Source organism: Canis lupus, chromosome 3 (genome assembly GCF_048164855.1).
Source record: "Canis lupus baileyi chromosome 3, mCanLup2.hap1, whole genome shotgun sequence".
Classification (NCBI taxonomy): Eukaryota; Metazoa; Chordata; class Mammalia; order Carnivora; family Canidae; genus Canis; species Canis lupus.
Genome location: NC_132840.1, coordinates 21,206,263 through 21,230,186, shown reverse-complemented (window position 1 = coordinate 21,230,186; position 23,924 = coordinate 21,206,263). Strand labels below are relative to the sequence as shown.

At 44.6% G+C, this 23,924-nt stretch overlaps 1 protein-coding gene across 3 annotated transcripts in view; it reads right to left on the bottom strand.

The window, feature by feature from the left end:
• Nucleotides 1-3,987: 3,987 nt before the first annotated feature.
• USP10 (ubiquitin specific peptidase 10) overlaps nucleotides 3,988-23,924 on the bottom strand; it is a 73,037-nt gene continuing 53,100 nt past the window's right edge. For all 3 annotated transcript variants that reach the window (XM_072819485.1, XM_072819486.1, XM_072819484.1), the window contains 10 exons: nucleotides 19,750-19,841; nucleotides 19,131-19,240; nucleotides 18,683-18,738; nucleotides 18,359-18,462; nucleotides 15,806-15,905; nucleotides 14,865-15,042; nucleotides 12,060-12,225; nucleotides 8,903-9,047; nucleotides 7,104-7,169; nucleotides 3,988-5,015 (listed from right to left, as the gene is read on the bottom strand). In XM_072819485.1, the coding sequence (XP_072675586.1) occupies nucleotides 4,828-5,015; nucleotides 7,104-7,169; nucleotides 8,903-9,047; nucleotides 12,060-12,225; nucleotides 14,865-15,042; nucleotides 15,806-15,905; nucleotides 18,359-18,462; nucleotides 18,683-18,738; nucleotides 19,131-19,240; nucleotides 19,750-19,841 (1,205 nt within the window). In that variant the 3' untranslated portion in view covers nucleotides 3,988-4,827. The remainder of the gene's footprint in view (nucleotides 5,016-7,103; nucleotides 7,170-8,902; nucleotides 9,048-12,059; nucleotides 12,226-14,864; nucleotides 15,043-15,805; nucleotides 15,906-18,358; nucleotides 18,463-18,682; nucleotides 18,739-19,130; nucleotides 19,241-19,749; nucleotides 19,842-23,924) is intronic.

Genomic DNA, 23,924 nt, shown 5'->3' with positions numbered 1-23,924 from the left:
GCAAGCTCAGCTCTAAAAGTGTCAGAAGCTACTCAGACAGCCATCAATGACTGATTACCTGTGCAAAGACAGACACGCAGATCAGATGGTGCGGAGGTCCAGAGCCAGGCTCCATGGATGTAAACGAGGACTGACTGAGGGCAGAGTCAATTCTCAGATCAGCAGTGAATCCACATCTTACATGAGAGGTTTTCAATCTTTTTTTTTTTTAAAGAGCAGAGGAATAATCACTAAAAATCCCCAAATTCTCAGAAAATATGTAAAGTGGTTTGCTTTCTTTAAAGGACAAGTAGAAAACCCAAGATCAGTTCACCAGACCCAATCCCATAATCCCTGGGTGACCCCGGACCCTGAAAACCTCACAGAAGGCCGACAGCGGAGACTAAGACACCTTCTGGATGCATTAAAATGCTAAAACAAAACAAAACAAAACACACACACACACACACACGCAAAAAAAAAAAAAAAAAAAAAAAGACAAAACAAAAAAACAGTGTTGAGGCTTCTCTAGTTCCCAAATGTGCCGAGAGCAATGTAGGCATTCCTCAAAGTCTGTCCAGGAACTCTTCAGATGCACACACGTTTATTTAGTGTGTTTCATACAGAATAAATGAAGCTCCCCTAATATTTTACTTGTTAGAAAATAAACAGTAAACTTTTCCAACAAATGACAAACAAGACAAAGGGCAAGCACTTAAATGGGAATCTCAGAGAAAAGTGGAGTTTATAAACAAACAAGAATATCTTTAAGACCCTCTGTCGGTGTAGAGTCCTGGTGTGGAGTCCTGGAGTCGACGAAACAAAGGCACTTCACAAATACCACAGCCGCCAAGACTGAGAACATTTCCTTTAATGCAAACACAGGGATTTAAAAGCTTGCATGCCAGTTGTTTCCAAGGAAAGATCACTTGACAAAATGTTCTTGCATTCAGCAAATCAGCAAATGATCCCAATTATGATCAGTGTACAGCAAGAGACGCAACCAGGTCTGTGAAGCAGAAGGTGTATGCAACTGGGGGAGAACCATGTGTAACAACTTCTGGAAGTGAGGAAGCCCCCCACTCACCACCTACAACAGGGTGCCCTTCCCATGGGGGCAGAGAGCAGACAAGTACATGAAGGGGATGGAGCGCTTGTGAACTGGTTCATTGTTTACTCCTCAAAATTCAGAACAAACATTACCACAGAGTGAAGCCAGGCTAGAAGGTCAATTTCATTTTCCAAGCAAATAAACTTTTCCCCAAAAGATATAAATAAGATGGGAATGGTCAGTCCAGAAGATGAATAGCAACACTTAACACACACACACACACACACCCTAGGAAGCAAGAGAAAAGGCTTGCTGAAGGAAAGCCACACCTGCTTAGCAATGTACTGGACTGGTTTTAAATGAAAAACACGACGTCACATGCACAGTTGGCTGTAAACAGGTGATCTTGCTGGTCATCAGCTATTTTTAAAAGTCCCATTTTTTTAAATGTTTTCCAACTCCAATGACAGTCAAGAAACTGGTGAAACGGGCATGGTCTTCACTAAGGACAAAGAGCCAGAACAGTTAACAGAAAAGCCTTGGCTCTTCCATCCGTCCCGAGGGACTGAACAGACCATCAGATCGGTGTACCCAAGCTGGCACACCTTACTGATAATGCACATTTGTTTGACGGCTGTGCAGTAGTAAACCCACTGGTTTATTTGCTTAATCCGAAGCATCCCATTTCGATTGCAATCTTAGCTTCCTAACTAGTTGGCTTTGTCAAGTGCAAGCAGCCTATGAGAGCAATAAATAGAAACTTCCACTGAGGGAGGGAAAGACAGAAGATGGCACATCTGCCAATCACAAAGTTCTTGCTTGTGTTGCCCATGAATCAGACCATGAGGATGTGACTGAATGTGCTGAGAAATGAAAGCAGAATGCTTCCATAAGCCCCTCGGGCAACCGAACTGTTTGTTACAAATAGGACAATGAGATGAACGCCATGTGTCATTCTGAATGGAACTCACAGTACATGGTGCACTCTCTTGGCTACTGGGCAAACATACCAACCAGATAAGCTTCATGACATCCTTCCCTGTAGGAGAACTTCCAAGTCTTGTTAGTCATCATTGACACACTAAGGAAAAACCTCCCTGTAATTCACTTTCAACAGTCCCCTAGCATTCGTACTGGTTTCAAAGATGCCTGTAAATACATGTCAGGGTCTACTGAAGGGAAATCATTGAATCTGTATCCCTAACACCAAGTTTAACGATTCAAGTGCTCAGTGTAAATGACCCAACTATGAAACTTACAAAAATACTGAATATTGCAGCATAAAATACTGAGTTCAAACCCTCAAGAGCAGATAACACATAAATAACAATTCACCTGGTACCCTAGAAAATGTTGGGTTCACTAGAATGACCTTATTCTCTCTCCAGGGGTCCATTACTCACTCCAGGGACAAAATGAGAACTCTTGATTCCAGGCTGGCAGGCTTCCCCTTGCTACACATATCCTGTCCCTTTGCAAGTTTGCCCTTCTGTCTGTGGCTGGGTGTGCTGATCTGAGGAAACACAATAGGGAAGCTCCACCTCTGTCACATACACACACGATTGGAGGTAGGTGGTGGAGGGTTCCACACGCCTCCTCTTTCAAGCAAAGCTGCCCACATCTTCCAAACCAATGACATATGCACACAAAGGGTAACAGAGGAGCCCTTCACTGGCAACCAAATGGCTGAAAAGTCCACTGTCCCACAGCAGATAGCAACCTCAAGAGTGGATGCAGTACTGCTATACACTGTACACTGACCAAGACGCCTAAGGCCCTACTGGACTGACTCATCTCTACAACTCGAGAGACTGGAGATCTTTTACAGTTTCTCAATACCTCAGTCATTTCCAAGGGATTTTGGCCTAGATGAAATACATACCTTAGGAGCCTGAAGATTACATACCCATGAATGATACCTGAAGGGACATTTTCTCAGCTAAACACACAGGATGTGTTCTGAGACTTGGAAGCAGGTACCAACAAAAATGTTCTTTTACCTCTTGTTCCCGATTCCTGGGAAAAGGCATTCTCAGGTCAGAGGGCCTTATTCTGGAGAGGGCACTAGTCTGCCTTACAGGGGACAGACAGGCCAGCAACAGAGCCTCTTATCTGCTAGGGGTGAATGACCAGCACAGGTTACAGAGGCTAGATGTGTTTCTGGACAGCTAAGCCATTCACACAGCCAGGGACATGCCCTGGATCCCAGTATCACAACCCAGAACTCAATGAAGTACTCTACAACAGGGCTTTCTTCCATTTTGGCAGGTGAGGGGTTGCTTACCCCAGAGTGAATTTGGACTCCACACACCACGTGTTCCTAAGAACTGTACGTTATTTTAATGAGAACCTAACTATAACTTGGCAAGTCAGCCAAGCAAATCAGAGTAGGATGACCAGTAGATGATAGCACTGTGATTTGAGTGATCTCTCAATGTGTGTGGCACAAGGCTATGATTAAGAACACAAGCTACTAAAAGAGCTTAGTGAAAAGGCTCCAAACAGGTAAACTTGCTTCTCTGGGGATCCCAGTACATTACCATGAACTGTCTGCATAGGCTGGAGGCAGGGGCACCATGGCAACCCGCACATGGCCTCTCTCCTCTCTGGGAAGGCTTCCTTTCTACAACCCAAGGGTGGCATCCGAGTCGCTGCTAAGGTGCCCCAGCAGCACAATGTTCAGCCACAATCGAAAGCCACTACTCTGGTGATGCTGACCACACTGGGGACAGAACAGCACAGGGACACTTTACCTCCCGTTCTGCTACTAGAAGACTAAAAAACCCCATTTCCCCAAATAACTAGTAATTAATGTTAGAGATACTAAACAAGCACACAACCCAAGTCTTGGTTCATGTGGTTGGAGGGCTTGCTGTAATTCTGGAGGTGTCCTGGTGCTCACCGAAACTCCAGCGACTGGAAGAGGCATCTACAGTCAAAGAAACACCACGTACAGCTTTAAACCAACTTTGTGATTTTTATTGATGGGCGACAACTTCTGTACTCCTAGAGATCACTAAACTGTGTACAATTAGAGACGCAGCATTATAGAAGAGTAGACAGCAGAATTAAACAGAGCGACTTAGGGAAATATCAATCTTCATTATTTTGCCCATTTTTCATTACGTGTACACAGAAGCATGAATGCAATTTGAAATCTTTTAATGGCAATAAAGTTTACAATCACCCATCTATGTGGACTAACATCTTAACTCCAAATATCTGATCTGCAATGTGTACGTAAGCAGCTTCTCATCGCACAATTATTAAAATGTATTTTTCCTGTTAGGAACCAGCAACTTATTTTTTGTATTTATGTTTCTTTTGAAGTAAGAACTATTTCTTCTTTGATAACTGGCTCATTTTTATCATTATCAAAAACTAAAGGGTGGGAAGGAAAGTGTGATGGATTAAAAAATTTATTTTTTAAGGAAAGATAAAATTCATTTTCACAAATTTACAAGTGTTGCTGGTGCAGGATTTATTCTACTAAGCAATTAGACTGGGAATCAAATGCAAGTCCCCCTTCTTACTCAGGAATCAGCATTATTTCAGAAACATGGGTTTTGTGTATTTTCTTAAATCAAGCGACAGTCTGTTTGAACCGAATGATTTTGATTTGGAAGGTAGACGTCAATGTGAACTGTTGCGCACAAACCTCGAGGCGTCTGCTTTCCATTCTAGCCCATTTCTGCAAAGGAGAAAGAGTTTCTCTCTAGAGAGCCGCTAAAGAGAGGGAGGAAGTCAGAGGGAATCAGTGTCTGCAAGCGGGCATTGGGCACACAGCGCACAGGCGGCTACAGCAGGTCCACACGGCGGTAATACAGGAGGTAGGCTGTGCGCTCCGCAGTGGGCTTCACCACTTGGTACTGGTTGATCACCTTGACCGCCTGGTCATCGATGCGCAGCCAGCCGTTGAGGCCAATCTGGAAGACGTCTGTGGTGTAGTGGCCACCCGTCGCACTGCTGCCATGGTGGTAGACCACTGCGAGAGAGGGCCCACAGGCGCCCTGGTGAGAGAACTGCACACCAGCAGCTGGGAGCACCCACCTGACAACCTCCCCTCCACCCCGCCAAAGCCATTGTATGTGACACACTTTATTGAGGCAGGTGGGACAGAGATGTCACTACACAAGGGAATGTCATATAATCAAAAATCCTGCACAATTTACAAGAAAAAGTCACGTGTGTATTAATGACATGTTTAAAATGTTTAATGCCTCACAAACAAAAGAGATGCCAGTTCAGTGGGGCTGTCCTACATGCCAGCCTCTCAGGTGAGGGGCTGCCCACCATTTCATATCCATCGCTGAAGAGAGTACATGGGGATGTAGTACAAAAGACCCACAGAGCTGCCAGCAACGCACACTGACTAACCTCCAGAAATGTCACCCAGAGACCTAAAAGGCTCATGCCTTTGATCTAGCCAATCCCACTTCTATACTGCTCTTAAAAGATCATGTAAATCTCAAAGATGTCATACTGGTGAAAAAACAGAAAAACCTAAACACTCGCACTAGAAGGAATAATTAGTGGGTCATATCACAATAAGATGGGCAGAGCAAAAAGAGTAGGGGATGTGGGAATAGGCTTGTGAAAAAAACATGAAAACACAAGAACTCTAGGTTTTCTGTGACTCTCATCACAATGAGTGACCGCACTGGCCACAGGAGGGATAAATAGCAGGGCTGTGATGTGGGCAGTGTGTGCAGCAGTCCCACTGACAAGGCCCTAGTCATCACCCCTTTTCCATTTGAAAAAAGTGCTAATTTTCTATGTTTGTTATTAACAAATAATGCCAGAATAATAATAAAAAATATCACCTGTTATTTACTTAAAAAAAATTCTGGGGCAGCCCAGGTGGCTCAGCAGTTTAGCGCTGCCTTCAGCCCAGGGCCTGATCCTGGAAACCCAGGATCGAGTCCCATGCTGGGCTCTCTGCATGGAGCCTGCTTCTCCCTCTGCCTGTGTCTCTGCCTCTCTCCCTCTCTGTGTCTCTCATGAATAAATAAAATCTTTAAGAAACAAATAAATAAAAATTTAAAAAATTCTGTAATTCAATCAAGAAGCCTTAGGCAAAGGCCTAAAACAATCATTGGAAAATCCAGTGAAGTCATCTAAAGACACCAAAGGCTGTGTCTTCCCCTCTGTGAGGAGGAGGGCTGAGAGACGCAGGCAGCAAACAGGAGCCTGGGTGAGGGAAACATCCGGGGGCCGGCAATGTGGCCAGGCAAACTATGGGCCACCACCACAGGCAAAAAAGACAGGTGACTGGAGAGCCACAATACTTGGCTGGTGGGAATGTCACTGGGCTCTGGTGCCTGGGGTCCCCCCTAGGTAGGGGCCAGCCCGCTCCAGGCCTGTGGCCACAGCTAGTAGAAAGTTTCAATAAATGTGTGAGGGTCAATAAACGGTAATGTTATTTTAAATTACAAATAGGCTCACCAAAGCCAACACAAAAGAAGCTAGAAAATTCTAAAAGAATAGAAAGCACATGTGATTGTTAGAAGCAATGACTACCAAGAGATACAAAACCTCAAAGGCCCAGAAGACTCAGGCTATAAAAAAGGAAGGAGGATGGAGGGAAGGACAGAAGGTGCCAGGGGAAGTGCTGGGCCAAGAGATAAGGGGTGTCAGGGTCCCTGTCCTGGGGCTGGGGGTGCCATCGTCCCCCCTCAGAGAGCTCCAAGCCAGTGTGCAGCAGCCCAGGAGCCGGGGGCGAGCCAGCGCAGTGTGGAAAGCCATGTGGCGGAGCAACAGCACAGACTCGCTCACCATCCCCCACAGGGAGAATGACTGAGGCAGGAAGGGTCACACCTCCAACCACCCAGCACAGTGGCCTCACATTCACACGTCTAACTCAAAGACAGTAATGATGCCGAATGAGGACTGGATCCTGCTTAGAGCCAAAAATTCTGTCCTATTCCAAACATCGAATGTCAAGACAAACATATTTTCCAAAGATTTACTGAATTATCAAGTCCATGGGGACACCAGTAGAGGAGTCTATTCTCTCTGTTAGGTGGCATTTTATCACTACTTTAATAAGGAAATAATATACAAATTTACTTACCTGCAAATAGCCTATAGGTTCTGTGGCATTTAAAATTCTTATTTTTAACCCCTGGAGAAAGCAGTTCTGAAAAACAAAATACCAACAGCTGCAATCTATAAAAGCACTTAAAGAAAGTCTCAGAATGACAGAGCAAAGAGATGACAATGGTCCCCATTCACATCCGCCACCTGGCAGACCAGGAAAACCAACCCCACTGTATCCCCTCACGTGCACAAGCCCTGCCTGTGGTGGGGGGTGGGGGACCAGCCTCATGGTACAGCAATGCACATAACCAGCAACCAGTCCGTTCAGAAAGAATATACCGGTCCCAAGGAGCTCATGCTAGAAACCCCTTAAAAGCAGATATTTGGAAAAGAAGAAAGCTGCCCGCTTAGAAATAAAACAGCCCCAGGAAACCTAAGAACGAAATGTTTTACACATAAGACCACAAAACTTGCACTGTGTGACAGTCCGACGATCTCACCAGAGAGGCAATGGCCCATCAGCTGGGCAGGTGGGCAGCCCTGTCCTCGGGGGCCCCCGGTCCCTCTGCAGATGGACCCTTGTCACAGCCATGAGTGGCTGGTCCCTCCCATCCCCCACCCACAACCCACACCAGGGTAGGGTCTCTGGTCCTCCCTTAACTCATTTCTCTTTCTAGAAAGCATTTAAGGTAGCAGGTGATCTAAAAATACATCTAACAAGAAAAGATATAAACATAAAATCCGTCTAGTCAGTCCAGACAGGTAATCTGGGCGTGAGGGAAGCTGCAGGAGTACAGGGCACAGGCTGCCCTGTTGGGCTCAGCCTGTGCTCCTCATTCCCTGACAGCCAAGGCACAACAGCATGGACGACCCAGTATATGATTCTCAGCTGGCATTCCTTCTCCTTTGGTTCTCAAATGGGATCAGGAAAATGTGCTGCCTTTGAATGAAGCAGTTCAAAGTGTGAAGGTGGATGGGACAATACCCTGGGACAGGAGTCAGAGCTAGCAGCTGAAGACTGGCTATGGAAATGCAGCTCCTCTGTCTGGGATTCTGGTCAGCAGGCTTGGGAAGGAGTGGAATGTGGCAATACTGTGTGGCAGGGATGGAAGACGAGGGGAAGGCAACAGCTTTGTTCCTCTGCAAAACCCAGAGATGACATTCCCACAATCTCTTTCCTGTTTCCCAGTTGACTAGAACAAGCCTCTAGTTTGTTCCCAATCAAGCCCAGAACCACACAGCATCTTTTTCACGAATCCTGAAGCTTTCAAGGAAAGTTTTCCTCTTTAAGCTGTGCTTTCACCAAGACAACCTGAACTTGAGGCTTTGGTGAAAATCATTGATGCTGCTGAGCTCTGAGTACCTGACAGATGCTTGTGGCAGAGAGAATGCCACTGATCTGACCCAGTGTCACTGCAATGTGAGGTTGGAGGGACCCCCAGTGGCCTATGGGCAACATTCTCTCACTTCACTGAAAAAGTTCATTTCACCAGGCTGTTCTAGGCAGTTAACACTTAGTAAAAAGAAAATTGTTTTGTACCACTAACCCATAAAACATTTCTAGGAAAATGGTGCTCACTTTGATGAACAAAAATCTCCTTTTTCTAACTTAGTAGGATTATATGGTTTATTCATTTTTGCCTTTATTTTTCAAGAGCTACTTTGGTGCCAATTTTAATACCAAGGTCTGTTGTAAGTTGAGAAATTTAAAACCAACAAGTCATGACAGAGAACTTCCTTACTCTCGACATTACAGAGAAACGCTAAGAGCCATGCTCACTGATTCCCAGGAGAACTGTCACCATGAATGCTTTCGCTCCCCACGTGTGTTACCTTTACTGATTTCCAAGTCCACAGGATATTCAATATTTTTTATGAGCTTCTGGCATCCACCAGTCTTCTCGTAAACAAACCGTTTCAGGTGCAGCACAAGAACAGGAGGGAGCTTCTCCAGAGTTACTCGTCGGCTTATCTCCACCTGAGGCACAAGGCAGAGCAGGACAGGACACACCTCACTTTACACTTCATGCAGCAGATGCATACCTGTCACACAAGGCCCCCCTCTGAGGGCCCATGGCCTGAGGTTCCAGGGCAGCACTGCTCAACCCTTGCTGGGTTCAGGGAGCTTCTGATAATCTAACATTCTGCTCAAGGGCCTTTTGAGAGCTACTGACATTCCTCTGAGAAAAAAGGATACATCCCTATAAACACAATTGCAGAAGATCCCATGGATCCCTGAGCCTGTGGGTGAACTCCATGTTCAGAACCTTTGTTTTATGACATTCATGAACTGGCACAAAAATTTAAAAACGAACTTAGCAGCAGTATTTTGCATTATGTATGTATTAACATGCTTTATTTAGTAAGTCCCATAGCATTAATCAAACTAAGGCCAGAGCTCGAAATGGGTGTTCTTAATAACCAAAAAGCTATCAATTCTAGCCATTAGTTTTTATAAGTTTCAGTTTTATCAACTTATATGCTCCTTACATGTTTTCACAGGTCTAATGAATGCTGCTTTTCATTAAAACACATCCTTGCAAACAATTCTTATTCCCCTTGTTTACTATCCTACTGCTCCTTGTACTTATTTTTTTTTAAGATTTTATTTATTTATTCATAACAGACAGACAGAGAGGCTGAGACACAGGCAGAGGGAGAAGCAGGCTCCATGCAGAAAGCCCGACATGGAACTCGATCTCGGGTCTCCAGATCACACCCCAGGCTGAAGGTGGCGCTAAACTGCTGAGCCATCAGGGCTGCCCATGCTCCTTGTACTTATAAACACTTTGATGCTTCCTGTATTTATATGAAGGATACTTTTGGTAGAAATATTTGTTTCAGTCACAATCCAAAAGAGATAAGAAACCAAGAAAGCTTTCAGAAGACCACATACACATCTGGATGGGGATCTTAATGGGCACCTGGCTTCCTACCCAGATTCCGATCCCAAGGGTGGGACCACCCAACATGTCTCCAGATTCCTATCCTGTGTCTGCAACCTGGGGTCTCCATAGCCAACAAGAACATGTGAACAATGAAGAAGTGTGGCTACAGCTCAACAGTTAAAAACCGGGATTCTGACAAGTGATCTCCAGCTCCCTCATTTGTGAATCGAGAGTTGGACAAACGTGTCTCTAGGATGCTTCTCAGGACTGGCAACCCAAGATTCTGACCTCAAGCTTTCAGGCAATTAATTAAGTGGCTAATCTGAAATTCTTCTGTGTGTTTTCGGTTTCCAGACAAACTGAGACACTTTTCTTCGCCCAAGAAAACCAGACCTTTTCTATACAGTAAGTATTTTACATAATATTTTCCCATGCACCTTCATCATTCTCCCACAGGAAAAAAAAAACCTTATGACCTTAAAATACAGGAACATTAAACTCAGTATTTTAGAAAGTAAATTTAAAAGAATTCACATTCCAGAAAACGTGATACTTGCTCTTTCCAGATATTCCCACCCCATACAAGCTGTCCAAAATCTTCCTCTCTCAAACATCTGCTTTTCTGAGTGTTTTCGCTCTTAATCTGGTAACACACCACCCTCATCATGGAGTGTTTCATTTTCTTCAAGGCTCCACCAAAATGCTTCTTCTCTCCTGCATCCTTCCTCCACCTGCTATCCAAAACGAGCCACCTAATCCACATCCTCATCTTCACACTCTCCCCAGCTAACTGATCTGTGCCCTCCCCAGAGTCCACAGCTAACTGCAGCAGGAACAAGAAAGAAAAACTGGCAAGTGAGCTGGCTTTCTCACAGCCTGGAGAAAGGTGGAGAGCTGCCCTGCAAGGTTAAATGCTTACCAACCCCTATGAGTGGCCACAGGAGAGTGAGCAAGGAGAGTGGCACAGGGGCCAGGACAACGACTCCACCTTCAGAGCCACTGCTGCCACAGAATGAGCCAAGTACACAACTCAGCCACACCAACCAACCTCCCCGAAAACAAATACCCACTTTCTCGCTCATTAAGTTCCACCACCAGACTGCGCTTATTCCCTTAAGCCAAGTGCCAAGAATCTGTCTCTCATTCCTACCACTTTTATGTTTTAAACAAAATTGCCCATGGGGAGCAAGTCAGAAAACACGGTGAAGGACTGGGCGTAATTATGTGTGGATCTCCCAAGAGGGAGATCAGCCATGCAGGAGGCCCCAGATGAACTGAACGTCTCCACGTCCTCCTCTGCTCTGCTCTCCTGGCACAAGCTGCCCGACCAGGGTAGCTCACACCGTAAGGTGCTGGCACTCTCTACTCCTCGTGCCCCTTCAGCTGCCACACCCTGCCTATTCACATCAGGCTCCCCAGGGATGCTAGAACTGTTCAAACAAGTGCTACCCATACCTTAGCCTGCATTTGCCCGCACGGTCTTGACAAAGGAGAAGACCCCTTCGACCATGGAGTGGAAAATGGGTGTCAGTTGGCACATCTGGATCCCAGGAACCAGGAAGCTCTCCAAAAGCAGAGTGTTCTCCCTCTCTCCTGACTTGGCTGACAAGCACACCCCATGAAGCTATCTGCTTCCCCTCACTCCTGAACACTAAAAGACTCAAAGACTTTTATCTTTTTCAGATCAAATTAAAGACTAACAGGCATGAAAACAGCTTTCTATTTTTCGATGTCCCTGAAACCCCATAATCAAATGCAAAATAGATACATTTGGAATCTCTTTTCTATCCCAACTAATCTCATCAAACTGTGCTCTGACATCAGGGCTGTAAAGAGAAGCTATGTGGCCTCTGTCAGAGGTAGTACGATGTTATCACATCATGATTAGACTACCAGAAAATTAAATGCAGCTCAGGATAAATAATCCAAGCGATCGTTATCTTGGGTTACATGATTTAGAGGTAAAGGAGGTTGGCTGGGAGCATCTGCTTCAACCATTTCATTCTAAAAACATGGAAACCCTCTGTCTAAAACAGGCAACAGGCTTAAGAGGCAGACCGTGGTGCATTAGCACAAATGCTCACGATCAGCTATGAGTGTACCTCTTGTTTGGTTTTCGTGGTATAACCCTGGACAGATTCTCTTGCCACCAAGCTCTCCAATGCATCCTGGACCGTACGGATCCTGTCAGACTGGATGTCCAGCTGCAAGGTGAAGAATGGCTGCAAAGTGGCCGACTCCTTTGAACTCTGCTGGTAAACCACAGACCTGAGAGGCAGAGACAAAAACAGACAACCGTCAGAGACCACTCCTTCCCACTCTCCCTTAAGATGATCCAGCAGCAGAAGAGGCATTAACACTGAAAATGAGATTGCTCAGAATCATTTTCAGAAGACCAGAGAGAACAGAAAAGCCAAAAATATACTGAACTTAAAAATAATCCTGCCAAATACCACCTCCTAAGTATTTCTAGCAACTATCCACCAGTTGATAGTTTTCCCAGCACAAGCACACTAGAATAAAACAGACTTCATCTTCCAGATTCCTTCACTTCCACTCCACACTTTTAACACACCAGTTAATAAATGCATCTATCCTGCCATGGCCTCAAAATGCTGACACTCCACTTTCTCAGAGTATCAGAGCCTGTTCTAATAAAACAGAGGAAACCCCAAGGTAAACAGAGTATTTTTAACGGCATTTTCCCCCCTACAAAAATGACTTACAAAAGAAGAGGAGCAGGATGTGTAATAAAAAATAAGTTAACATTCCAGGAAACAAGGCTACCTACCACCCTCAAGAAGGATGCCAATTCACCCTTGTTTTCTTAGCTGGTTTTTCATTTCATTTTTCTTTTTCTAAGTTTTTCTGAGTAAAACTTGTGTGCTCGGCCCATCTTTCATTTAGGCCCAGCAAGGAAACATTCCAGGAGCTCAACAAGGAATTCCATTTCTGCAGTCTGAGTGACCTAGTTTACGAGTGGAATCAATGGATGTGCATCGGTATCCACAGCCTTTATAGAGAAGATGCCGTGAAGAGCAAAAAGCTTTCTGCCTAGGGCTTTGTGTCCACATGCTGCTTTCCTAAAATGTGGTATAAAGACCCATCTTCATGTTCCCTTCCTTTGAGTGTACAAACTTGGGAGCAACGGCCATTCCCCAGGTTCCAAGAATAGCAGTGCCAGCAGCAGTGATTAAAACTGGTAATGGAATCAAGAAGTGTCCTCTTGGCTCCAATAGCCTGACTTTTATTCACCTGGCCTGAGGGGAAAGGTGAAGAAAGGTGCTGGTTTTTCTGGGGGAAGTGAAAACCCAGCCAATGCAATAAGGGTGAATTTTAAAAAGAAAAACCTCTGGCCGTCTGTATAAGGGTATGTGCTTAATGATGGCTACTGCATACAGGAAAGAAGTTTCCTAAATCATAAAAAATAATTCCTATCTTTGCTTTATCATTTCTCAAAAATATCAACAATCAATTTCAAAATAAAAAGCCCACCGAGGCTAGAGGCCTGGCAGAGCCATGCAAGCCAAGCTAGAAATTTCTCCCAAGTGGATTCTGGTTTTCCCCCACTGGTTATTCACAAACTAAGTGTGGACTCTTTGGGAATGCTGGCCTCAGGGGCCTTGCAATTTTGATATTCCACCTATGCACAGGTATGGCGCTGCTGTTATACCCATATATATATTCCTTCATCCGCTCTCCTGTCCCTAAGGGGTTGGCTCAAGAATGCTAACATCAGAGGTCTAATGCAGAGCTAAAGGTGTAAGACAGCCTTCTCTCCCTGCTGTCGCCTGACCTAGATCCCTCTTCCCTTCCCAAAACAGCCCAGCCCAAGGAATTGCATCTGGCAAAAACAAGTTACAGAGGCCGCGGTCTGGGGCTGGGTGTTCCCCAGAGCACACCTGACCACAGGGCTGGTGTGGAAAGACTCCAGAATAGAAAGGGGCCCACAGGCTCTAGCTCACAGTGAAGAGCACAGAAATGACTTGTTCAAGGTAGCACGACTGGCTTCTGAATCCTGTCCAACAGAGCAGTGCTGATGGCTTGTGGAGGAGCTAGTGGACGTCCTGAGGTTTATTCACCTACTGAACGGGGCTCAACCTAAGCTGTATCAGAGCAGAGAGGCCGAATTTTCCATGCCTTGAAAAGGGTGTTACTTCTGCACACACAGCACTTGGGATAAGCAAAGGCCGTCTCACCAGAACACCACCTTTGTAGGATACAACGCAAGGCCTTCTGAGAGGAAATCCTGCTCTAATGAGGCCCTCTGGGTGACTGAACATCCTTGGAGACGGCCCCAGGGCTCCTGAGTCCCATATCACGGTGGTCCTGAATAGCGCTAATGCAATAAAATAAAATCCTTCTAGAAGGACATCATGAAGAAGCAATGAGCAGCTGGCTGACAGGAATGGGAGCAGAGAAGAGCTCCAGGAGGCCCCATGTGCCCCTTTATTCAAAAGGATCCACTTCCACACTGCCTTACCTTTCCGGCTCACTCGGTTCTGGCCCCTAATATTTTTCTAGCCAGACACAAGACTTTCTTCTCTTAACAAAACATGGATTTAATTTAACGAGTCCTTTTCTTCCTACCTAGCTATAAGCTGACTGAAGGGATGTAGTGCCGATGGAGTGAGGGTGAGATGGGCTGAGGAAGCAGGGCTCACCGTGGCCGCCCAGCCCTGGGGGTGCAGCACCCTGAGCCGAGGGGCCATGCAGGGTGGGCTGGGAGTAGTCAAAGCACTAGCCAGAAACAACACAGGGAAGCCCAGGGACAAAGTGGGCACAAATGCGTGAAGGCTAGCCATCAGGTCCGAAATTTCTCAGACACATCTTATACCCTCCCCCTTCTGCAAAACAGCAAAATCCTGAAAAAGGCAAACACTAAAGTATTCCAGAAAAGCATAAACCTGATGTGTCCACCAAAAATGCCAGTGATTGGGGTCTGAACAAACTCCGCCTGGCGAGTGACTGAAGTCTTATTTCTGGGGCCCACTTGCTCCCATTCGTCCTCACTTCCTTCGCCTGGTTCTTCCTGGTCGTCTTCAGTCACCGAGTGACTTTTGGGTCCATTGGAAATAGTGAGTTCTGAAAAGGAGACAGTCTGCTTAGGCTTGCCATTGGCAACAACAGCAGCAAAATAAATTTTTAAAGAAAGGTTCTACATAAACCACCTGCAGAGTCAGCTTTTAAAACTGAAGTCAGGATGCATCCTGCATTAAGAACAAATGCAACTTGTACGTCCACCAGAGCCCTACTTGAGCGAACCACCAAAGATGGTGTGCTTGGGGCAACTGAGAAATCTGAAGGTGGACGGGAAAGGGGGCGGTACTGTGCAACCACAGCCAGTTTTCCTAATTCGGGAAAGGGCTCTGGTCCTGCATGACAGCATCTTCATCCTCAGGAAATGCAGGCTTTGGCATTTAGGGGTGAGCTAAACTATTATCTGCAACTTAATTTGTGTCACTCAGGAAACTGCGTGTGGGAACAGAAAGAAACAGCATGGCAACAAGTGAGCTGCTGCAGAATCTAGTACTAATACAGGTTTCACCAAACTATTCTCCCAGCTTTTCAGGATGTTTGATCATTTTTCTAATTAAAAGCTGAAGGGGAAAAAAAAAAAAAAAAAGGCAGAGGTTCTGGATATATTTTGATTTATCCAAGTAGAACATTCTCAATGGTCTATAAAATAAGCAATACAAAGATATCCAGAGTCGCCCTAGTGAGGAAGGGACACAAAGAGTCAATGACCTGGGGAAAAGCAACATACTACGTGAGCAGGTGACATCGGTTCAAAAGTAATTCCGAAGGAAAGGTCCTCACACAGTGTGGCAAATAGAGTACAACCTACTTTCATTGTTCGGTGACAGGAGCTTCTTTAGGCTGAGCATTTCCTCATGAAGTCCATTTAGAATGAAGCCTAAGTACTCCTCAGCATCTTCTTGTCGACCCTGAAAAGGCCAGACGCAAGCATGTTAATTGTAGTGATCACCATGCGAGGCCTGCAGGGAATGAATGCTGTACCTGCATATTCAGACTAGGTCTCCCTTAAACTTTCAACAAGATTTAATGTAAAATGTTTCTGGAAATCACATGAGCTCTCCTTTGATCACTGAAATGGGTGGCTTGAGGCGGGAGGAGTATGGGGGAGGGACCCATTACACCTTTATGTAGGAAGGTAGAGTAGGAATTTTTATTTTTTTCTGGATTTTAGAGATTTTCTACAATATATATATATACACATTACTTTTATGATAAAAAAGTTAACAGTTGTTCTCTTGTTAACATGAAAAAGAACAGGAACTAAAGGTTGAGGCCCTCACCGCACAACCCCAGGGGTAATGGTCACCCTGGGAGTTGTGAACAGCAGCCCTGTGTGCCTCCTATTTTGGATGATGGGCAACTATTATAGGGGGAAGGACCTAAATTATAAGTGAAAAGCTCTACTGATTCATAGATTTAGCTAACAGTTTGATATACACACACATTAGCAAAATCATTTACAGATCAGTTATTTGTCTCATAATCAGTTATTTGTCTCATAATCTCGGGATTAGTTCCTATTTCATTCTTTGGAGAATAACCTTATGTTCCAAGGATTTTCAAATTCTTCTTGCAGTCTCCAGGTATGTCTGTTTGCTCCACACAGCAGCTGTTTGGTGCTGAGCATGATCTGCATGTGTGGAAAACAGCAGAAACTGGCTCAAGAAGCATGAAGAGTGCTACTGTTCTTGGAAAGGCCTGCTTGCTGGGCTGGTCCCTGGTTGGCATCTGGGAACTTGGCTTTGGGGAGGGTTCCCCCCATTCCAAGAAGTGAAAAGGGACTGTGCCGAAATCATGCAGTGTGGTTTATGGTGCACATCTGCTTTCCCTCTGCACGTCTGGAATTTTGGTTTGCGCCAGGCAGAGGATGCCTGTATGACCAGCCCTTGGTAAATCCCCTGGGCACTGAGTCTTCAATGTGCTTCTGTAGCAGACAGCATCTTCACATGTGCTGTCACATGCTGATGATACTGAGGAATTAATGTGTTCTCTGTGGTGTCCTGGGAGAGGAGCTTCAAGGTTCCCAGTGGACGTCTGACCTCGCTTCGCATCCTGCACTGTACTAAATCCTAACTGTGAGGATAACAGCTTCTGTGTCTTGTGAGTCCTTCCACTGAATCACCAAACCTGAAGGTGGTGTGGGGGACCCAACACAGCCAATATTCACGTAACTTTGAAAGACACCTCTGTCCATGAACATAACTACTAGGCAGGATCTCAGCGGGGTTCAACCACAGGATGCCCCTGACCTTCACTCCTTCACCCCTGCCTCCACCTGAGCTGGGTGACCCTCCTCTAGCTTCTAAAGCATCGGTGTACACATCTATTTTAGTACTTCTCTTGCTGTCTGTCTTCTTAGATTACATATCTAATTCCCCTATTGGACAAGTGAGCTTTTTGAGGGCAGAATGCATTCCTAACATTCTCTACATTACTTATTACCTGCGAAATGTAAATTTTGAGCTAAGCACTGACAGCTACAACATGCCCAGTAAAGCATCCCTGGTGGTATCTTACTACACTGCCCTGGCCATTTACCCTTCTTCAAAACAAGGAGCTTGGATATTACTTTATTTAGCTTCAGCGGAATTGTTTTTATGATTTCCAAATCATCTCTAAGTAATTTCCCTAAGCACCATTCAATTGCTTATACTGACTCATCATAAAGTCTGCAGAAGACCCTCCTTAGCCCTTGGTCCCATGCCTTCAGAAGCAAAATGTATGACCAAAGGTGCATAGAAGAAAGCCAAGGAGGGCAGCCTGGATGGCTCAGCAGTTTAACCTTTCAGCCCAGGTTGTGATCCTGGAGACTCGGGATCGAGTCCCACGTCAGGATCCCTGCATAGAGCCTGCTTCTCCCTCTGCCTGTGTCTCTGTCTCTCTCGCATGTGCTCTGTGTCTCTCGTGAATAAATAAATAAAATAAAATTTAAAAAGAAAGCCAAGGTACTGCTAAAACATGTGAGTACAATGAAAATCTAGCTTTCCTGAACGCTGACATGACCCAGGCCTTGCACTTATGAGCTGTGTGACCTTGGACAAGGATCTCACTTTTCTTAAATGTAACAAGGAGACAATCATACCTTACTCACAGGGTTAAGTAAACTAATGGATGGAAAGCACTTTTATAAGAGTACTTGCTGCTGCACAGTAAATGAGGAATGAACTGGCTCTGATTATGATAATTATCATATTTTTAATATTCATTCAAGCAATTGACTCCATAACAAGCCTAGATCTACTGAACACCCAGCAAATCCCAGGCCTGAAAGTGCAGGATGAGCGCTGATCATGCAACAGTGCAGGCAGAGATTGGAGCGAGAGGCGAATTTTCTACTGGCTGCATGAGAGCAGTGGCAAACCTTTTCCGACAGGCTCGACTTGATAACTGTCAGAAGTCTGTAAATATACGTAGGTTCAAAAGCAGCTCCAGGGCGGATATCTCTCACGATTTTATCCCCAAGAGCTGCAATGGAAACAGAACACAGATTTTCATAAAATGAAGTCTTAAAACGAAAAGCAGCAGGATTGGGACTCCCCCTCCACCCCCACACAATCTGAGAATAGTGTAGCACCTTGCATTTTAGAAACCTTTTTTCCCAACAAGACTGAATTCATGACATTCAGTCACCTGACCCCCTGCTGTCCATATGTAATGGGCATCAGAAGACCTCATTTTCACTCACCTTGTCTGGGTTTTGGAGGTACTGGCATATTCGTAAACTCATTCATTAGCCGAACACTATAAATACGGGGGGAAAAAAAGTTTAGTACATTCTTTTAAAAAGATCTTTTACTAAAGAGCCTCAATAGCTAAGTAGACTGTTAGTATGAAGATGGAGAATTTTAAGTAACCGATGCTATAATAATGAGTTCTTAAATCTTTTCTACATAAGGTTTTGGTATATTGTGAGTAATATACACTGGTAAACACTACATTTATGTAACTAAATTTGAAGAATACAAATAAACAATGCTCCAATTCCATTTCTGGTTAACCTCCAATAAAAGCATGAACAGTACGTTTAAAAAAAAAATAAAATTATAGGACCCATTTGCTTAACTATTTGAATTCGAATTATCAGAGGCAAAAGAAACCCAGCCCCCTAATACATTTGGAAGCACCTTACTTACAAGCTATCTATCATGGGTGTCGATGTACAAGGCCTTTGCACTTTTGAATACAGAGGAATGAACTTCATCAGGTGATACATCGGAGGGCAAGCAACCAGTGCCTGCAGCGTCTAAGTATTGGCAGTAAGGAAGTGTAAAGGAAATGAAACACACTCCAAATTTCTGAAAGACGCATTAAACCCAACGCATATAAAACTACATAAACCAAAGACACTGAAAGACTGACAGATGTAAACACAGAAAGGAATAAACCTAACAACCACGAGGATAACTGTCTTGTGATTTCGACATAGGGGTTTACTCTGCAATCAGCATTTACATACGGAAACTTGATTGGACCAAGATAAATCAATTAAAGTATTTCCAACTGTAAATGGACATGCTGCCCTACTAGTCAGGGCCATTCTAATGCAAATAAAAGTCACCTGATTCTGTCACTCACCAGTCAACAATTCATCTTTATTTGGGTCAGGAATAACTCTGTTTATAAGGTAGGCAGACTAAATAAGGAAGCAAGTCTTTGGACTCAAACTCCAGGGCAGCTGAATGAAGTCAAATGCACTGGAGAAAGGGGAAGGTGCAGCCAGCCGGCCTTGGGGACAGCACTTGAGAAGGATACAGCATTAATGTAGCACCAGTTTCCTTTATTGATCAGCCCACGGGGTTGCAATGACACTGGTTTATGTATTAGGGTTACATTCTCCAGTAACTCTGAAAGAGTGAAGAAGCATATTTAAGAAGTTAATGACATCTAGTGAATAACATGGAAGTAAACTCTTATACTCTGTGGGAGTGCTAAAAAAAAAAAAAAAAAAAAAAACCACAAAACCCTTTGAGAGAGCACATATTCAAAGAAAAGGCACACTGTATTGAAGCTGCGTGCTGTCCAACACTGTGTACAATATTTAAGGATTAAAAATGTTTTAATGTTCTGTCCCCCCACCATCCCCCCAAACATCAACATTTACTTATCTTTCCATAGGAATGTAACTGGGGAGCACAAGAACTACTTTAACAAGAAACAGAAAAGGCTGAGATATGTTGGTAACACAGGTGACAGAGACATGAGAGACACAGGCTTCCCCCCTGCACACTGCTGGCGAGGCAGGCCTTGCAAACAGCGCAGGTCATCAGACACCAGCTATGGAGGAAGGAGTTCACGGGCAGGACCCGAGCCCTCAACTAGTGCATACTCCCAGCACCCACCATGGCACCTAACATATCACAGTGATCTCTGTGCAGTGAGGGACAATACACCTTTCTGGGACAACTGTCTCATACTAACTAAATTGTATTTTTCATTAGAATTCCAATTTGTGGAATGTTTTGTGTGCCAGAATGCCCTTACTCCATTGAGAAATACATTTATCCTCAGATGCATCCTCTGACATCCCTCTTCTCTACGGTCTTCTCTGCATTCAGATGTGAATGCCATCTTCATATAATGCTTTAATACTTTAATTAGATGCTTTAAATATTTTTGTTCAGAAATGCTTTAAAACAAGGCAAAGCTTCGATGTGTCCCATTATGAGTCTTGTACCAGTGACAGCCACAACTTATGAACATCTTCCACATTCAGCAAGTGCTTTACAACTTATACTTGCTATGTGGCTACACCTAATCCCTACTAATCCAGAAGAACTACCATTAAGGAAACAGAATCTCTGAAATGTTAACTAGCTTGCCTGGGATCACTCAGGAGATATGCAGCACAGCCAGCACCTGAAATCTGTGATCTGTGGCCATTCCACACTGCTTCCCTTTACTTTTAAATTGTGTACCAGAAAAGAAAAAGTAAGTGTATATATAATGCCAGTATCCATTCAAGGCACAATTGAAACAAAAGCAGTTTTTCATTTATAAAATACAGCTGGACTGGCAGGTCTCAGACTTCAGCGTTAACTCAAGGAATTACTTTGCAAAATTCTAACATCCACATGCACACACTCCCTGAGAGTAATGCCCTCTGAGAGTAAATGCCCCCTTTCCTCTAAGGAAGCACAGAAAATAATTTTCCCATTTATAAAAAGTAAAGCATTACAGGCTCAAGAAAACCCAATGGGATCTATTCAGTCAGTCTGGACTTAAAAAGCTCTTGTCATCTCTCTCCTACTACGGGGCACAGTAGTCGGCCACAGGGAGGACCACGTCACTTACAGAACTGAACTATAAGCTCCATTTGAGAGCCCCCAGTGCAGACAGCACCAGGTATGTAGTGGACACTGTGCTGGGGGCATCATCTGCACTGTTCATAATCATCCTCACAACCCTGTTAAGGAGACACTGTTACCCTCCTCACTTTACAAGAGGTGAGAAAACACAGGTCCAGAGAGTTATGGAACTGGTACAGGTTGTGCACCTGAGCAGACATGTGACCTGGTTTGCTTTTCCTCTCAATAGTTAACAGGCTCCACTCTACAACCCTTTCACTCAAAGGTTTCCGTACTTACATGCCCCGTGGACTTGAGACCTCCTACTTACAATGGAGTGGTACATTTGTCTTTGGGGCATGTTGTCACAACAGTCCATACTCTCCAGTGTGTGCCACAGATTGGCAATTATTCTGAATAAAAAATTCTGTGCATTTTCAAATAAGCACCAATCCCAAAACTCTAGCATGACCCCATGAATCTTTGCCATAGCACTTTTATTTATTTATTTTTTTAATTTTTATTTATTTATGATAGTCAGAGAGAGAGAGAGAGAGAGAGAGGACATAGGCAGAGGGAGAAGCAGGCTCCATGCACCGGGAGCCCGACGTGGGATTCAATCCCGGGTCTCCAGGATCGCGCCCTGGGCCAAAGGCAGGCGCTAAACTGCTGCGCCACCCGGGGATCCCGCCATAGCACTTTTATAGGTACAGACAGCAATATCAAGTTTTCACATAACTGTTAAGACTCAAAATCAACTGCCCTCCACAAGGACATGCTGCCATTCGCTGAGCCCTGCCTGGGCACCAGGTCCTGGAAGCACAGAGGTGGCTAAGAGATGGCCCTGCTGCAGGAGAGCCTGTAGAGGGGTGAAGAAGGGGAAACCCAGTGCATGCTAAGCTGAAGGGGGATCAGTGGAGGAGATGCTCTCAGCCAAATGCACAGACTGGAGAAACCCTGAGGCAGCCAGGACCCAATGACAGCAAACCGTAGCTGATACCATAAGATCCCTGGCTGGGGTGATAGTGTCTTCCACGCAGTGGAGTAGGTTTCTTTTTGTTTTTGTACAATGGTGAGATCACAAGTTCAGTTTGGGAGGCACTGATAAGAGGTACCCAGATTATACACACTCACACACAGAGTCCCATAGCTGGGGGCTGGCAGTGTACATCCTGACAACCCATACACCTCAAGAGGAGTGATGTGTCAGGAGTGGAGCGCTAAGCACTACCCGTGTCTGAGTGGCAAGCCACGAAGCAGCTGTAACCATCATCTAGAAGGACAGGGCAGTTTGTGTTCACAGTGGAGGCAGAAGCAGGTTCTCGGGCCCCAAGGAGAGAAGTTGCGCCTGCCTGAGGGAGGATGGGGTCACTAAGAGGCTCACAGGATTGTGGGAGGGAGAGGGCTAGGGAAGGGCAGACTCACCACAGTTTATAGTGGGGAAAGACAGGAAACAGCAACCTCCATTTCAGATGAAAAGGAAGGAGGCAACATCTCTTAAGGTGGGTGCAAGAGCAAAGAAAGATGTGGGGTGGCTTAGTGACAGTAATCCCTGTTCAGTACAGACACTGATGGAAAATGGAAAGAAAATGACCAGGGACTGAAATAAAAGATCTGAAACTTCCCTCTCTTGTTAACTGTCTCAACAGACTCAAAACCATGTTTATAGTTAGTCAAAAGTACTTTGAATCTTGTTAAATTTTTTAAAAAATCACTTATGACAAGGCCAACTCCACTCTCAAGAGGGAAACAGGTGCAAAAATATCCAGAACTGCTCTAAGCTCCACTGGAAAACGCATGTCCTCTTAGGTTTGTACTGAGCTACATGCCCAGAGTAATGTGCACACCTGCAGGCTGAGATACTCGAGCCCTATAGAATCAGAGAAGATACCCAATTTAAAGTTGACTATTAGCTGACTTCTTTCCAACGCTGAACTGAGAAGCACTGTGTATTGGTTGGACAGAAAGCTTTAGTTTCTACATCAACCCTTCCCTTGAAGCAATGCCAGCTTCTGGCCATTGATTTCGGTTCACTTATTTTAAGGAACAGGCAGGAAAAAAGCCATTTCAGATTAGCTTCTACAATCTTAAACTCAAGTCTCTCAGCATCACCCAGTGGTTTGTTCAGTAACTACAAGTAACAGAACATTCCAAATAGCCAACCATCCACAAAATGAACATAGCAAAACTCACTTAATGTAGAACAAAAGGACACTCGGGACATTTACTAGAGAATGTACTGAACTAGCTTTAAGTCTTTAAAATAAAGAGCCTCTGGTACAGGGGAGCCTGGTGGCACAGTCAGTTGAGCAGCCAACTCGATTTTAGCTCAAGTCATGATCTTGGGGTCCCAGGATCGAGCCCCCCTTGACTTTGCACTCGGTGAGGAGTCTGCTTGAGATGCTCTCTCTCCCTCTGCTCTTTCCCCTGCTCTCTCTCTCACATAAATAAATCTTAAAAAAAAAAAAAGTTTCTTGTACAATATTTATGTTTGTAGATTAGTATCTTTATAGACTCAGAACATATGAAGAAACACTGAACAATCTAAATTTTCCCTAATCATTATGCTGCTATTCTAGAAAACCTTTCTCTACACTGGCATAAAATAAAATAGATTATTGCTCTGTCATTAGGGTCTTAAAA